This window comes from Limanda limanda, chromosome 13 (assembly GCF_963576545.1).
Source record: "Limanda limanda chromosome 13, fLimLim1.1, whole genome shotgun sequence".
Classification (NCBI taxonomy): domain Eukaryota; kingdom Metazoa; phylum Chordata; class Actinopteri; order Pleuronectiformes; family Pleuronectidae; genus Limanda; species Limanda limanda.
In genome coordinates, this window is record NC_083648.1 from 26,057,128 (window position 1) to 26,073,851 (window position 16,724).

Consider the following 16,724-nt stretch of genomic DNA (forward strand, 5'->3'; position numbering starts at 1 on the left):
CAACCACAATGGCTGTAACTATGACTATAAAAAAAATCATAAATGTGGTGTACGTGGTGTATTAAAAAAGATACAAATGTTCAAGACAAATAATGGTCTTTAAAGTAAGTTGCATTGTGTGATGAGTTCAATGGAGAAAAAGTACATTTTAATGTAAAAATAAATCAAGAGTGATAATCCTGATCAAAATAACATTTTTGTATATATGGGATTTTTGTAAATTTTTATTTGAATCTAATGCAACACAAGCTACCAAATTAATTTAATAAAGTACACTGTGGTCATTTTTCTGGCATCCAGTTTGTTCATTTGTTCTTTATGTAATCAAACATTGTGTCTTGACAGACAGGATGTCTCTAAATCCGCCCCAAAAGATCTGAGGGTGGACACGATCTAAATTTAGGGGATCAAGAAAAGCGGCAGATGTGCATTCAGCGCATTCATAAGTGTTTACTCAAAATGGGATGACTGCCACAGCAAAGATCCAGGAAGGACACCAGCTCAACAGGCCTCAGTGATTCTCTCATGAACCCCTCCAGCCTGATTCAGGATCCTGGTGCTTATTGCTCCTATTCCTCCTGAACTCAAGCAAGCACCCAAACACACATACAAGCTTTATCAAAAAGGAACTTTTTAAGTCTAACCTTCAATGTAGAGATTGTGTCTCCCTTCTGAACCCAAAGCGGGAGCTGGTTTCACAACAGAGGAGCCAAAGGCTGTACCTCCCCTTCTACTCTCACAGACTGTAGGAACAACAAGATAGGCTGTTGGGGAGCAAAGTTATCTACAGGGATAATACCATGTATGAGCTCTTTAATAAATGATGTAGCTAATTATTAGGGGCTTTGAGTGTAAAGAGCAGGATTTTCTATTCCAAAATTTACAAGGAGCCAAATCAGAAGAGGCTACGACAGGAGTCATATGACAGTAGACAAGACTAATATGTCTTCATTTAATTTGATATTTGGACACGCGATACGTTTAATATTATTACAATTTGAATACCACCAGTACTCTGTAGCAGTGGTGACCATGGGACTTATCAACGTGATGTTGTTAATCACAACAACAGGGCGTTCACAGCAAGAGCGTGTTCATAAATACGGCAAATGACAGCATATTCTCCAGTTCAGGTTATTATGTAATTAAATAAAGTTTTGAAAAACAAATTGTACCGAACAAAATCTCAGGTTTGGTGACCTTGCATTAATAAAGTAGCTGAGATATTGAAATGATATCCATTACAGACCTGATACAAATAGAAAATTATATCTATTTTATGACATTCATTGAAATTAGTTAAATTAAATACACTGCTGAAAAAAATTACCCGAAAACATCTGTGCATTCTCCTGATGATTCAGCAGATGGTGTCCTGGGGATCTCCTCCCAGACCTGGATCAGGGCATCAGTGAACTCAAGCACAGTCTGTGGCAGGACTTGGCGGTGTCAGATACACTTATACCTAACGTCCCATAGTTGCTCAATTGGATTTAGGTCAGGGGAACGTGAGGGCCAGTCAATAGCATTATTGCCTTCGTCATGCTGGATGATGATACAGGCAGCATAATGTTCACCACGGCGTCTTCATCTCTTTTAAGGTCTTGAGCATAGACTGTTTATAAAAAAGAGCATGACCTTCGATGTAACAGCAGGCCTCCTGGTATCTCCTCCATGCTCTTGATACAGCAAACCTTCTTGTGACCATACGTATGCGTTTGTGCTTCCTCAATGGACATATTGTTATAAGTGAAGTTGAACTGACTTGGAGTTATACTGTGATGATTATGTCTTGCCTTAATATTTTTGAGCAGTCCATATAGCCTCTACATAGACAAAAACCTGACAGAATAATCAGATCAGATCTCCGTCTGCAGGGGCAGACAGGACTGACGTGAAAGAAGAAATTAAATCAAACTGTATGACAATGTGACATCAAGTGTCACTGGACAGACGAATGGGATGTGATGGAAATTTCACAACTGGCAAATTGGGTGGGAGATGCACATACAGTACCCACCTTTGTGTCATTCCCAACTATTTTCAGTTTTAAGCCATCAAACAGCTTGATCTGATGCACAATCAAAAAAAACTGAAATCGAGATAAAAGAATATAGCAAGAGAATTACCAGCAGAAAGGAGTTCACATTAAACAAAAAATAATAAAATAGATTTATTAACAGGTTCATCTGAATCTCAATATTTAAAAGTGCAACATTTAAATAATATATTGACATATAAATTGACAATTTAAAAACACAAATTAGAGGAACAACATAAATATGGAAAAGGACAAGTTGACAGAAGTAAAGCATCTGGTTAATCAGCTCTCACAAACAGGCAAAAAGGCTTCTTTAAAAAATGTCAGTTCGCAGCAACACTTTGAAGACAATATGTGCAAAATCACTGAAACTTAATATATGCTCAGGCATGCAAATATATTTCAACAATATGACAATGCAAAACGTCAAATGTTTAGATTACAGCATTTCTTTTGAAGCTCAGAGGGTATGGGAATTAAACAAACACTTCCAAATCTGTACTGATATGATAAATATTACAGACAGAAGATATTTAAATTTTGTGAAGGGACACTTATGGTTTTATGAGGGGTAATCTCGCAGTATAGCACATGCGCAAGCCCACAGACAATACTTTTTGTGCGACCTTCAGCTCGAGCCTCCTTCACACATTGTCAAGTGTATTGGTGCTACCTTAAGAGACATGAATATCTGAATGCAACATGTCTAAACTTCTTCTGAAGTACAATTTTTATACAATGATATAGCAAAGCCACAGTTACTGCACTTGATCATTTTTGTGCTGATAAACTCATTTTCTCAGAACAAGCAGGTTGCTCTTGTTTCAAACCACTGGCAACAGGGACAATACAAACTCTAAATATTACTGGTAAATATAAATGGAAGTAAGCATCATGTGATTTTCTAATACCGACAACAAAGGAACTCAAGAGTCCTTATAGACTGTAGACCAGGAGTGGAGAACCTTGTTGCTCCAGACCCTATACACCCTATTGAAAAAAAATCTCTTGAGACCCATTACTTTTTTTTTTGCATTAAAAGAAAGTAACTTTAAATGTACTAATGTGTCCTTTAGGAAAGCGCCATCTGGCAGGTCATCATCAGGGTGAAAGAAACACATGGCTGTTACGTTTCATCGATAACAATGGAGGCTGTCAAGAGAATTCACATGTGGTGGCTAAGGGACAACTGAAAAGCTAAAATCTCATTCAGAGGGAGAATTTATGAAGGAGCTTTGTTAGCAGTGCTGCTTTAACTAGACAAAGTATTTTTTTTCCCAACAGGTCAGTTTTTCTCAAAGAACGGTTGCAGTGCAGATAACTGATATGGCACAAGATAGTTGAAAAACACTGAAGGATACTGAGAGAAAGTTCCAGTGTTGCGATCAAACAACAGACTGTTTTAGCTTAAAAGCAGATCTAAGTAGCATCATCTTCATCATCAGCACTATCATCTGACATTAAAACACTTTGCTAGTTTACTCATGAAGGCTGTTATAAACATTGAAATGGCCCTTATTGGACAAAGGTATTTTACTTCAGGATTTAAGCTTTACCTGGACAATACAGAAAAAGCATCATTGAGATATCCCTGTCCTTCCAAGTGCATGTGTAGAAAGCACAAGGTAGGGTGAGAACAACTCCTTACCCTTCCGTGAGCCTTTGTGGAAAGTGAGACAACGAGAGCAGAAGCTTAAAGATCCCAGAACAGACCAGAGAAGGCATCAATGACAACACATGACTTTGATTAGGTAGAATTCAGAAAGGGGCGGCTGGGGTTGAGGTGGGTGGCAAAGTGGCTTGTAGTGGAAGCAGAAAGAGTGGGCAGAGTAAAGTAGCTTTAAAGGTTCAGTGTGTAGAATTGAGTGAAATCTAGTGCTGAAGTTGCATGTTGCAGCTGAATACCCCTCACCTCACCATCCCCTTCATGGAAGATAACCTGTGGTAACCTTCAGTTGTCATAACAACTCAAAAGGTTTAGTGTGTCAAGTCTGGGCTACTTTCAAAATCATGGCAGCCTCCGTAGAGAGGACCCGCTCCTGAAGTAAATATAAAGAACCCACTCAGGGGTAAAGAAACAATTCGTACAATTTACACAAGTAAAAACATCAGTAGGATTATTTTATATTTAATATTCTACCAATTGATCCCTTTCACCAAAATCTGACACACTGGACCTTTAATAAAGTGTGCAATATAAGCTTGACCAATTAAATGCCTCGGAGGGGATCAGCTGAGCCATCAGCTGATGTGGGCTGGCATAGAGATCTGCTACCCTCACCTGACATACTGGATTCTGTCTGAACGTAACTTCATGACTTGCCTGAACTAAAGCGATGCTCAATTAGAAATAAAACGTATTTCCTGAAAAAGTCCCGAAAATAAATTGCCGGAAAACTACTGATTCCGATAGTCCCCAACCCTAACCAAGTTCAAAACAGACATACCAACCGATGTCTATTTAAACAGGGAAGAGAAGGAAGTTGTGAAAATACTCCAAAAATATGCACTCTGAAGAAATCTGAGACGTGACAGTTTTTCTCTGTTGTGCTGCTGATGTTAATGATCTTTGTGTTTGGTGTAGAATCTCTCTATCAAGGCTCTCAGGATATTCCCTGGGATCTCCTGGTGCTGGTCTATCAGAGATTGGACAGCCTGCTGCACCTGCAGAGCAAAACAACTGGTTAGCAACATTAGATATGAGCATGCCATATTTTGTGAAAAAAAAAACTGTAACTGTTTATACCTCTTTATAACAGCATGAATGGAGCAACAATTTGCATTTACATTTACAAATTTTGTCAGATGCTTTTATCCAAATCGACTTACAACTTGTGGAACACTCTGAAGCTTCAATATTAATGGGAGCATACAAAATGTTTTCAAAAGACAAAGTGTGGGAGATGAAATATTGAATTGCACAGTGAGTGCTAGCTAGAAATGTCAGGGTGCTTTCAAGAAAGCTGAATCTTCAAGAGTTTTTTTAAGGTAGGAAGGTATCGTGCTCTGATAACATTTGGCAGCTCATTCCACCATCGAGGAACCTCAAATGAGAGAAAGTCTAGACTGCGATTGCTTTGTGGGTTTGTAGGGTTGGCACTGCCAGATGCTATGGTCGTTGTAGAGTTTATGTGAATGTTCCTTCCAAATTTGAAGGTGTCCTCAAGGTGTTCATGGGATATTATGTTCACTAGGCCAAAATGTTTTTTTGCAAGGTCACAGGGTTCTTGACCTTTCTTACTGTTATCCCCCTATCTGACTTGGTTACTCAGCTGATGTCTATTAGGCAGCCCTGCTCTTGTTTGACACCACTGGAGTGAAGCCTGTAATAGGTTAGAGGGGAGTGACATGGATTGATTACACAATCAGTCGCAGGACTGGTACATCCAACATAAAATTAAATATCACAATGTGTACTTTCTGGGTACTCAATCCCAGGGCATAACAATTGTGGTCTCATCTGGGATATAAGATTTCACCTTCAAGAAAAACATAAACTTGATTCATTCACATAGGAAGTTAATGTTTCCGCTAAATGTGAATAAATTTACTCAAGGTGTTGCGTTTACAAAGAAAAAAAATATTTGCTTTGTAAGGTCACAGTGACCTTGATCTTTGACCACGCCCACTGGCTGTCACCACCTGGAGGAATAACAAACACAAGAGAGGAGATAAAGAGAAACGTAGTTCTCAACTCTTACTTTCTCCGCAAGCTCTGCAGCATTTATGTTTGGATCATACTGGATGGGATCCCCAAGGAAGGTCCGGAATTTCACAGGAAATCCACCATAAACAGGTGCTACAGGTAGACGGAACCTTTCATACATCCAGCGGAATAATCCTGGACAGAGACAGAGACAGGGGGTCATACTTGGCATCCCATAAAGAGAGGAAATAAGACTGCAGACGTCCATAAATCGGATTCATTTTGACTCATTCACTGCCCTGTGGCTAGTTATACTTAAAACCCATGTTACGCAACAGCTTAGGGACAAAAGTGCAAACTGCATAAATATATATAACTATACTCTCCTCTCTACATAGCAACAATGTCCAAACACATTAGCATGGTATGATCTATGCTATTTTTCCCTCTCTCTCGCTGTGTGGTTGAGTGTCTCTGAGAGAGAGAGAATCTCGCTGTGTGGTTGAGTGTCTCTGAGAGAGAGAGAAAAGAGAGAGAGAGAGAGAGAGAGAGAGAGAGAGAGAGAGAGAGAGAGAGAGAGAGAGAGAGAGAGAGAGAGAGAGAGAGAGAGAGAGAGAGAGAGAGAGAGAGAGAGAGAGAGAGAGAGAGAGAGAAAGAGAGAGAGAGAGAGAGAGAGAGAAAGAGAGAGAGATCAGCGTGAAGTTCATTATCTTGATGATCTAATTATTGTGATGTAACCTCCCTCTACACTTACTGAGAGTTCCCAAAGACCTGAAGCCCTCTCGCAGATTCTGAGTAAACATTGGAATTACTGGCTGAAAAACAAAAAGCAGAAGAAATAGAAGATTAGAGAGGAAGATTTTCTACTCTTTAGAATAGAGAATACTAGGTGAGAAAGATGCTGCACAGGGACAGTGGATTATGAAACCTGTGGTGTTTACTATAGGATTAAAAGGAAGAACAATCAGAGGTCGGTCGTTTTCAGGGACAACAACGCACCACTTGAGAGTCGATGGCGACTTGGGCAAAGCCTTTGCGTTTACCCCATAGAAGAGGGTAAGTCTCATCACTGAGCAGAGCTTCCCGTACTCCTCCAGGGGAAATACCCAATAGGTGACCATTCTTCAGAGCTCTCACACACTCTTCCTGAGGGCCATGGATCACACTGAACACTTCCAACAGTAATTTGAAACCTGGAGGAACGGGATGGGGACGGTATCAGACAAGGATGAAAAATAAGATAAAGCAGGTATAAAAATAAATTAGAAAATATTACCAACATAAAGATTTGTGACATCATGATGTGAGCAGAGTGTATCCATATGGGTTTTTGGGAGAAACAGTGTGACTACCTGGGATTTTGAAGAGTAAGTGGTCAGCCACAGAGTGACAGGTCCGTCCTTTCTGGAGGATAACATTGGCCAGGAAGTAGTAGTAGTCGATAGGAATCGCTCCATGATAGTACACGATCAGTGCTGGTCCTTTGTCAGGGATTTTCTCCAGCCCATGGATCTCATAGCCTGGTAGACAGGTCACAGTATGCAGGGATGGGCAGTATTTACCGTTAGAAAATGCTGAGATTGATGCATGCTCCAATGTTTAATCCCACTCTTTTAATAAGGCTGATTACAGACCTCCAAGAATATACATGTGGCTAATGAGATACCCAACCCGATTCCTGACACTGATTAGAGTTTTCATAGGTAAAAGTGAAGGTAAATTAAATGAATCTTTCTGAGAAGACAATGGAGATAGCAGAACTTCACCCCTGTGGGTGGGGCCAATTATTTTTGTTTCTATCTATAGACAAATCCCTAATACTTTCCATGATTTCTGTTACATGTCTGATTTCTATAATCAGACAGTGAATGTTTTAGTCTGGGGTGTGGAACGTCCAGCAAAACTGTTTGATCTAGCCTGCAAGCAAATTCATGATTACAATAACAAACCCACGATAGAGGTATAACTGAAATACTAACCCAATACATACCATCAATGTTTACTGAGCTGTCAACATATATCGAGAGTTGAGTTTAGAGTTTAGGTTACTGGGACAATATATCGTCCTTCTAAATTTGCTATCGAGACAGGCCTACCATAATATTTTCATAATGCACCAAGTTAGAGGTTTCCTTGCACAGATACACAAATCCAAGCAAAATTGGTGCTGTAAAATGATATATAACCTTAACTGAATAGATATTGAATCAAATTGAATTGAGATCTTGTGAATCTGAATTGATTAATAACAAACAAATACTAAATTTATCTGTTTAAAGTCTATCAGGATCCTAATTTCATATAATTTTTGTATCATAAAAAAAAAAATTGGTTTTGGAAAATTAGTGAAGGGTGGAATGATAATCCTGCTAGGATGGAATCCATATCGCCATGCATCGTAGGTTCTAGTAACCTCTCCAAGGTGGTGACCATCTATGTGCGTAATGCACAAGTTGAAGACTCTACACTGTGTAAATTATGATGATGGTTTCTGTGTTTAAGTTTTTGATTGAAGTTGTTAAATCAAATTATTACGGAATTTTCAGCAACACCATCTCCTCTCCTTGAGACGTAGTGCAGCTTTCCGTCGTGTTTGGGCAAGTGCGAGAGCATGGCCAAGGTTCAAAGGCTTCCCACCTTAGACACCACAGATAGAAAAAGGGGTCCCCGCTCTGAATTTGAGGGAAAATTTGGCGCTATACAAATATAACTGAAGTGAAGGGTTAACCCTAACTGAATAATAAGGGTTTGATGGTAATTTGGGGTTTGAAATAACATACGTTTGTTGATTTATATTGTGTCTTTCATTAAACGTAGTACTTCACTTTGTGTCACCGGCCCTTAATATACTGTATAATGAATACTTATCAATGATGATCATTCTGGAGCTTAGAAGAAAAAGGATTTATAACGAAGCGCAGCCCTGGCGGTTTAAAAGCCCACTAGTTTGCTCCAAATAAGAAGAAAGAAGAAATCCTGGTGTTGTAGGTTGATCTAATCGGATTGTTGTGACTCAATAATTGTTCTATTATATTGAAATATATCCCATTTGTACTTGTTATGATTGCTATGTTATCATGTATTCTATCAATAACATCTTGAAAAAAACAGAAGGACTAATTGGTTGAGACCTTCATGCTGAATTAACACTCTGTTTTATCCAATTGTAGAGCTTTTGTACTTCCTCTGTTGAACAAATTATTATTATTATTATTACTATTATTGTGATAGTATGGTTTGTGTTGATCTAATGAACAAAAAGGGGTGACTGTTGAGGAAGTTTTGACAATCCACAAACATTACTGTATATGCCACTATATATTATGTATATAATGTATATTGTATTATATATCTGTACAGGAGAATAAGCCGTACCCAAGGTCAGGTTATAGATAATGAGCAAACCAACAGTACATTGTAGTGTCTATGTTAAGGGACCTTCATATCTAACTCAGATGCTCCAGACAGAGACCCACCAACTTCAACTCTCACCAACTTTAACTCTTTTGCATATTTCACCAGTGGCAAGACATAAGGAAACAATGGCATTGAGTCATGCATACTTTACACTTAACTATCCAATAGGATGTGAACACCTACATGTAACATTGAGAGTGACAGCAGTTCTAGCCATTTATGGATGTGCTGTTAGAATGAGTAGAGGGAGATATATGGGGATGCTCTGGGAGACATCTTCAGACTTGGGGGTGACAATTACTCATGTTACTCTGTTAGCGTTTGTATATTGTTCCAAATTCTGTTCTCCTTGATGCATCAAGTCTTAATTTACAGAGTGTTCTGGCTCACTATTTAACCACAGTACCTTGCAACCAGTGAAGAGATGCAAGGATTGGCGTGATGTGAGACGTATGGTTTGTTTTAGTTAAAATATGAGCAGCAGCATTTTGAACAGGCCGCAAACGAGCTACTGAGGTTTGGCTAAGGCATGTATAAAGTGCATTGCAATAGCCCAGACAAGAAAAGACAAAGGGACTAAGGGCAACGTGTAAGTCTATTGATGATAATGTAATGATTGTTGTCACATGGACAACCTCAAGTGTCACAGAAAAGCAACATAGCGTGAACATGTTCCATCCATTATCTAAACCACATATCCTTTGAGAGCTGCAGTGGCTAAAGAAGTACAGACAATTCTTCCTTGTAGCCTTTACTTTCAGGCTGCCGTGTATGTTTCTCGTTTCTCAGTTGGATACATCAGCCACAACATTAACAGTTAACTTTCATAGTGTTGTGTATACTAAGCATCTTTGGCATCTTTGAACAACAAACAAAAGTTATTTCTTATTTATATACACACACGTAAATATCTTTCTGTTGATATATATATGTAATCTTATAAAGTCTAAGTGCTGTCCTGAAATTTAGATGGCATGTCCTTCTTCCTGCATGCTCTACTCAGGTGACAACACTTGCCTGATGTTACTGGACATTTTCCTTGTTGTAAATGCAGCTGACAGACAATCTCCTACTTTGTTTAACATCTATAAAAGACAATCTCCAGAAAATGTCCACAACCAATTTTCCAGACATTTTCTGTGGTTCATGTCTGAAAACGGCTCATGATATGAACTGGGAGGTCGTAAGTAAGTTGCTAGGGAAGGAGCCATGAGAAAACACACCCTGTCCGCTTCGAGGACAGTTTGATTTATTTCAATTTAACACACCAACTGATGAATAAACTGGGGATAGAGGAGGAATTAACCACCAGTAAATACACATTACAAATAGATTTTCAAAGGTTAGTGCCTATAAGACACTATAAGACCACACTGATCAACACATTAATTTAAGAAGAGGCGTGGCATGCTTCAAATGCACATGTACTTCATGGCCACTATCAGCACTGGCAGAGAGAACATTATCTATCTTTTTCCTTTTTCTTTTGTTCGTGCTGTTTGTATGGACAGCATTTTAAAAGGAGGATGTGATGATTGGTGTATTACCATGCCATATGGCTCCATGTCCGTCCCACAGAGTAGCCAGAGTCTTCCTGGCTCCATCCCACAGGTTATTGGAGTAAGCTTCCCTCAGTTGATTCTTCCTCTGTAAGAAGAACACATCAGGACAGGTTAGGTTCTGGTTGAATCAGCAACAGATTTCCAGAACCCTGGTTTCAATTCTAATGATCTAAACTCATGGTCTAAATCTCCTGTCAATCCTAATCTCATCTCATCTCAAAAAATATATTGCTGCATCTGGAAACAAGGTTCAAAGGAGTTGTACTTAGTTTCTTGATAATAATGGTAAGTGACAAGCAATAAACAAACCAGAGTGTCACGTCCCATTCCCTTTAATAGTCAGATGGATTATATTAAAATTGTGAATTTACCAGATGGTATGAGAGAACATTAAGAGAAAATGGCTTCACTTCATGAACAAGCACATCATCTGTGTAAGTAACAAGTGGAGTTTGTGTTGGACACCTGCCTTTTTATGCACATTTTACTATCTTTACAATGTGACCTTAAGATACAAAATAAATACTGTATCACTGACTTGATACCAGATTACTGTTGGTCAAAAGCACAACCACTCTCCACTTCCTCAAAATAGAAACAATGCACCTGAATGTTATGTTAGTGCTTCGTAATGACCACCAACATGAAGACGTTGTAATAGAGGACCTCCATCATTATTCTCCTCTTCTCTTTCCCATTACACACCTGTAGTTCCGTATTGCACGAGTATGGCACAAGAACAAGCTTGCACTGAAGTGACTGGATATGTTGTACTTAGCCAAAGCTTATTAGCAGCAAGACACATCTTTCTCTTCAGGCGACTACCTCAAACTTCCTCACTACTTAACCAGTGAGCAGGGGCATGCTAACACACAGCTCACTAGCACCAACAACACTGCAAAAAAATCAGGAGGGCTATGTACCAGATAAGAAATCTAAAATTGGCAGACCCCCTGGAGCTGGGTGCAAAGCGTAATTAGTGAATTATTTCCCTGGAAGATGGGGGGGGGGGGGACACAGGGGAAACCCATCACCCTGAGATTTGTGACAGGACAGGCTGATGGTCGGCGACTTTGCTGTGAAAAATATGAGAAACATGTCAACTAATAATACCAAAATACTATGTTTTCCCAAAGATATGGTCGTTGACATGACAGAACAAATCAGGCATATTGTTGCTGCACATCCCAGTGTAAAAAAGCAATACTTTATTTATCTGTTGAACACATTGCTACCTCCCCCTCACATGAAAAGCCTGATAGCTGCTGGGAGTGGGACCCAACTTACCTCCTGCTGTACTTCCATTTCCTCTCAAATTATATATGTATATTAATATTCAAAAATAGGTCATAAGAAAAGGATACATCATAGAAAGCGCTCTCTGGTGAGAAAAGAGCTCCATGGAGAAATGCTTTGCTGGTCAGAATAGAAAAAACAAGATTGCGGAAAAGCTGAAATTAGAGGGCAAAAAACAAATCCAGGAACATTATGACATCTATAAAGAGACACTTCACATTTATAATATGGAACTTAAAAATGCAAGTTAGGCTTTCTTCTCTAGCAACATCACCAATAACAATAATAGTGCATGTCCCTTGTTTGCTACCGTTGACAGGCTAACTAACCCTCCTGTCTCAGATGCGTCTTAACTTTGAACCACTAGGGTGTGCAGCGTTTCCCCTACCATTATATTAGGGGGGCGCCCCGCCCCCCCAATGGCACCACCCCCCCCCCTTTTTTTAGCGCCAGATCTCAACATAAGTCATTTAAGGTTACCTTTCCTATAAAACAGGTCTATAGCTTGCTCTTTTATTAAACAAACTAAATGGCCTTATGTTATTTATCTTATTTACACAACGGCATTTCATTTCCGTCTCTACATGGTCGCATGTTTAGATTTCTCCTCTGCTCTCTGTATCGCACACGGCGGAGTTCCATCCCGATGCGCTCACACGCACACACAGACACATGCGCGCACACACACTGACACGTGCCCGCACACACAGGTGAGCACACTCCCACCAGCGGACAGAGAGAATCCATCGGAAAACATGTCGCATCAACCACCTGAAAAGCAGCTAAAAACATCCGCGTTTCTTTAAACGCTCCCAGTGTGGTGAAGATGGCAACACTCAGTCATTAAAAGAAACACACGAACATCATGATTCCTTTAAGTTTTTGTGTCCGTGTCCCAAGCTGTAAACCTAGGGGAAACACTGGTGTGTAATGATTTCGTGCACTTGTTCACTGAAATAATGTAGAAAATAAAACTAGCAGTTCGATGAAGGATGAGTGGCTCATGTTTCCACTCCAATTTGATCCTAAAAACTTGGAGAACATTATACAACAGAATTTTTTTTCTGTTATTTTAGTACGTCTGAAGTATAGGTCACTGCAAATTAATTGGTTTCGGCTGCAATAAAGTTAACCCCTGAGACTCCAGAAGTGTTTGTAGACTCAATATTTAACAACAACAGTTACAATTTTTCAATCAATGTGGACACTGGACCGGAAAAGGACAAATGTTAATGGACTGTGTCTTGACAGCACTTTTCTCGACTTTTTGACCACTTAAGCAATTCATGCATTCAGTCATTCACACACATACAGCGCTTCATTGAGCACTTTTTATATTACTCATCATTCATACACAGCCAGCAGTCCACACCCGTTTTGGTCTGAAACTAGTTAAGTCACTTGTATCGCACTCAGTTTCCTCCTGATAGATTTCTTGAGAATACCTATCCAAATAAAAGAACATTACACCTTTACTTCTAATGATGAACTAATTACCAACCTTTAAGAAAAGAGAACTCTTTAATCTTAACTTGAGGTACCACAGGTAATGACTGCTAATGGCATCATGTGTTACGGTAAAGCATCCGGTCCCATTTTATATTTTGACTGATTATGGATTATATCATGTCTATAGATAAAGTGATCGATAAATAGACATGGTTTTACCCTTGATGGTAAAGCCTCATTCTTATAGTTTGACCAATCATCATAAACATGCTTAACAATTTTAACTGTCAGGGAGAATAAAGAATTCTGCTGCCTATTCACCAACTGTCTAATAGGCATGAAGAAAAGTAAGATAGTATCCACCATCACGATCCATAATCCACCATTACTCTCCATGATCAGCTTACACCTTGATCACAATCGACCACAACTGTCCACGATCAGCCGATGCCGTTTTAATCTTTGTGAAAAACACAAAGGTGCTGCCTTCTATCAGCATTCTATTCCAACATGGTGCCATGTTGCAGAAATGTTACAGGTCTGACTTCATCAGAGTACCACAGGAGCTCATTCAGAAGAGAGATCAACATGTGAAACTGCCAGTCAACTCAAGCAGGCAGGTTATACTTTAAAATTATTATTTGTACCTAAAATTACTAGATGGCATTTTGAGTGGTTGTTAACTTCACAAAATGACATGAAGTGTGGTTCACTGTTCGTGCAGTGCCAGAAGAGTGTCTGCGTACCTTATAGACTTGAAGGAAGAGTATCGACAGGTAGAGGAGTATGACGATGAGGAAGGGCAGAATGAAGACGATAGCCAGAGGGGTGAAGACCCACAGCAGGTACTCCAAAACGCTCAGGTAGTCCTCCACCTGACCAAGACCAGCCCATTCCTCCAGAGCATGGAACACACACACCTGTGAGCCAAGACAACACCACATGAAAAGCATCTCCACATCTACTGGCTGGATAGTTGTGCAGAGCAATTCATGCTTGCCCCCACTTTGCTGAACAACTGACAGCCAGCTGTTTGACATGCTTTGTTCTGAACTTTAAATGCAGCTTTAACAGTTAGTCCTGTAACTGTTGACATATGGCTTGAGCAGTACAAACTAATTTATATAGTGGATTGACAGAAAAAGTGAACAAGAGGTGAATATCTAAAAAACATCAACATCTAAAAACGATATTTTTGGTGCATTGCCAAAATGTAATATTATTTCTAGGGTCAATTTAAAAAAGGGTGAGGGTGAGGGTAGTGGTAGTGTGAGCCAACACACCGTCATAAAGTCAAACACAGAGGTGCTGTTGCAACAGATATTACGACACGAGAAACGGTTTACAGATAATTGTTACCAGGTGCTGAACACCAAGTGTTCACATAAAAGCTTGGGGTGCATTTCATAGTGAACTATCCAAGGGTCCAGTGTAAATATATGAATCTGTGCTAGAGGACTCACTGGGCAGCTGTGGCACTTCAGGTAGAGTGGTTTGTCCACTAATCAGAAGGTTGGTAGTTGGCTTCTCAATTCTTTAGTGTCCTACGGTAAGACACTGAACCCCAAATTGGCCCTGACGGCTGTGCCGGCAGTGTGTGAGTGATATACAATAAAGAAAGTGTTGCACTGTATGAATATGTATGAATTGTTGAATGGCAAAAGTGGACCTTAGTTATCAAGGGCTTTATAAATACAGAGCATTTGACCATGTATAACTCATCCATGGAATCCCATAGCTGACTGGAAGTAAAGAAAAACCAATATCCATTTTATCGTCTAAGCAAAGACTGCCAATCATGAACCATACCAAACCTTAGATGGGCATAAAAAAGTGGTAGTCAGTGATGAAATCAAGCAAACTAATTAATCTAATAGTTAATTAATCACATTGTCTCCATTATAAATACAATATATATTGTGGACTTGACTATAGTTTAACTGATACACTGAAACCTTTTCTGTTTGCCCCTCCCAGCTGATACCTCCTGCAAAGTAAATTCTTTGAAATACTCTTTGTTTTGTATTAATCAATAAGCTTGGTGTATTTCTCCTTTTTGAAAGCTGAAAAAACATTATATTCATTTGACAGACGATTGTTTCCAGTTTGACACATCAAAAGCAGTTCAGGGTTCAGTGTCTTGCTCAAACTCTTTATCGTGTGGATAAATAGATACAGATACACACTCCAGTAGCCTCACAAGACTGCAGCCACAAACTCGAATGTGATCAAATACACTAACGTTTCAAACACCTCCTGTCAGGCGGTAACTGTCAGTAGTACAGGAACAGAGTTCATACCAGGAAGGAGACGGTGTCCTCTGCTCCCATCAGACAGGACTGATTCCCACTGTTTGACATCCTGCACTGTTGTCAGCCTCAGGAGAGATCACCTGCTGCCGTGGACAGGGACAGGGAAACGTCACTCAGTATTTATAGGTGTTATTGTGATGCAAACGTTGAATTTCAGTGGCACTCACGGGTCACGTCATCCAACCCGGTGTGTTCCGCTCAGTCAAATGACAGATCTGCTGCTTGTGATTTCATAGAACGTAGCTTCAGTGTCTGGATTGACGAGGAAACCGAGGGCGATAAAAACCGAGAACGAGAGCGAGGCTCCGCTGAAACAGAGTGAGATAACTGCGGTTTAATGAACGGACCAGGAAGACAACAATCACATAATCATTCAATCACCGAGCTAAAACAACGCAACACCGGAACACTATAAATGTGACACACTGAAGTGTTGGGGTCTTTAAGTGTCCGCGGCAACTCTATGTGCATAAAGGTTCCACTTACCGGGGACATTCACACAACATTCATAAAAAAAATCCACAAAACAAAACAGAACATGAAACTCTTCTTTCGGTCGTTGTTTGTTTTTTCAGTATTTGTGTGGCCGCAAATTACGAAGACCTGTACATTGTGTGGTAGGCCCCTACATCGTTCTCAGAACAGTAGGCATAGATTTAACAGAAACAGGCTCGCAGCCAAAATGTGGAGTCACATCTTAATGAAATGTTTTGCAGTGGCATGTTTGTTCAGGAAAACAAAGTTGAATGTTAAAATATAAGCAACAACAATTTGTTACTATCAGAAAGTGAGGAACATCTGCGGAAAGTAATGTAATGGCATTCATATCAGCACTCAGTATCTTCAACTACCAAGATTTAAGTATTCATATTTGTACTTGGTCTGAAAAAAGTGGTATTGGTAAATCCCTACCCAACATCCTAACATTATTTATCTCCTTTTGAACAGCACCTTCTAGCAGCAATATACTGTACAGTTCAATACCTAAATGCAAATGCAAA

At 39.6% G+C, this 16,724-nt stretch overlaps 1 protein-coding gene across 2 annotated transcripts; it reads right to left on the reverse strand.

The window, feature by feature from the left end:
* Positions 1–2,189: 2,189 nt before the first annotated feature.
* Positions 2,190–16,125, reverse strand: tmem68 (transmembrane protein 68). 2 transcript variants are annotated; one of them, XM_061084169.1, is made up of 9 exons: positions 15,891–16,125; positions 15,712–15,803; positions 14,158–14,331; positions 10,652–10,751; positions 7,040–7,207; positions 6,687–6,880; positions 6,442–6,502; positions 5,743–5,882; positions 2,190–4,705 (listed from the first exon to the last, which is right to left on the reverse strand). In XM_061084169.1, exons 2-9 carry the CDS (start codon positions 15,769–15,771, stop codon positions 4,601–4,603), a joined length of 1,002 nt encoding a protein of 333 aa, XP_060940152.1. In that variant the 5' UTR covers positions 15,772–15,803; positions 15,891–16,125; the 3' UTR covers positions 2,190–4,600. The 2 variants fall into 2 exon arrangements, with proteins under 2 accessions (XP_060940152.1, XP_060940150.1); XM_061084167.1 differs by having other exon boundaries at positions 15,712–15,806.
* Between the last annotated feature and the right edge of the window lie 599 nt (positions 16,126–16,724).

Bases quoted from the DNA above. Each gene is read 5' to 3' on its own strand.
- tmem68 (XM_061084169.1), bottom strand. From the start codon at position 15,771: ATGTCAAACAGTGGGAATCAGTCCTGTCTGATGGGAGCAGAGGACACC. The intron at 5,883-6,441 runs GTAAGTGTAGAG...GTCTCTGTCCAG, and splicing joins CAGGTCTTTGGGAACTCTCA to GATTATTCCGCTGGATGTAT. The intron at 4,706-5,742 runs GTAAGAGTTGAG...TTTGCTCTGCAG, and splicing joins CTGCAGAGCTTGCGGAGAAA to GTGCAGCAGGCTGTCCAATC.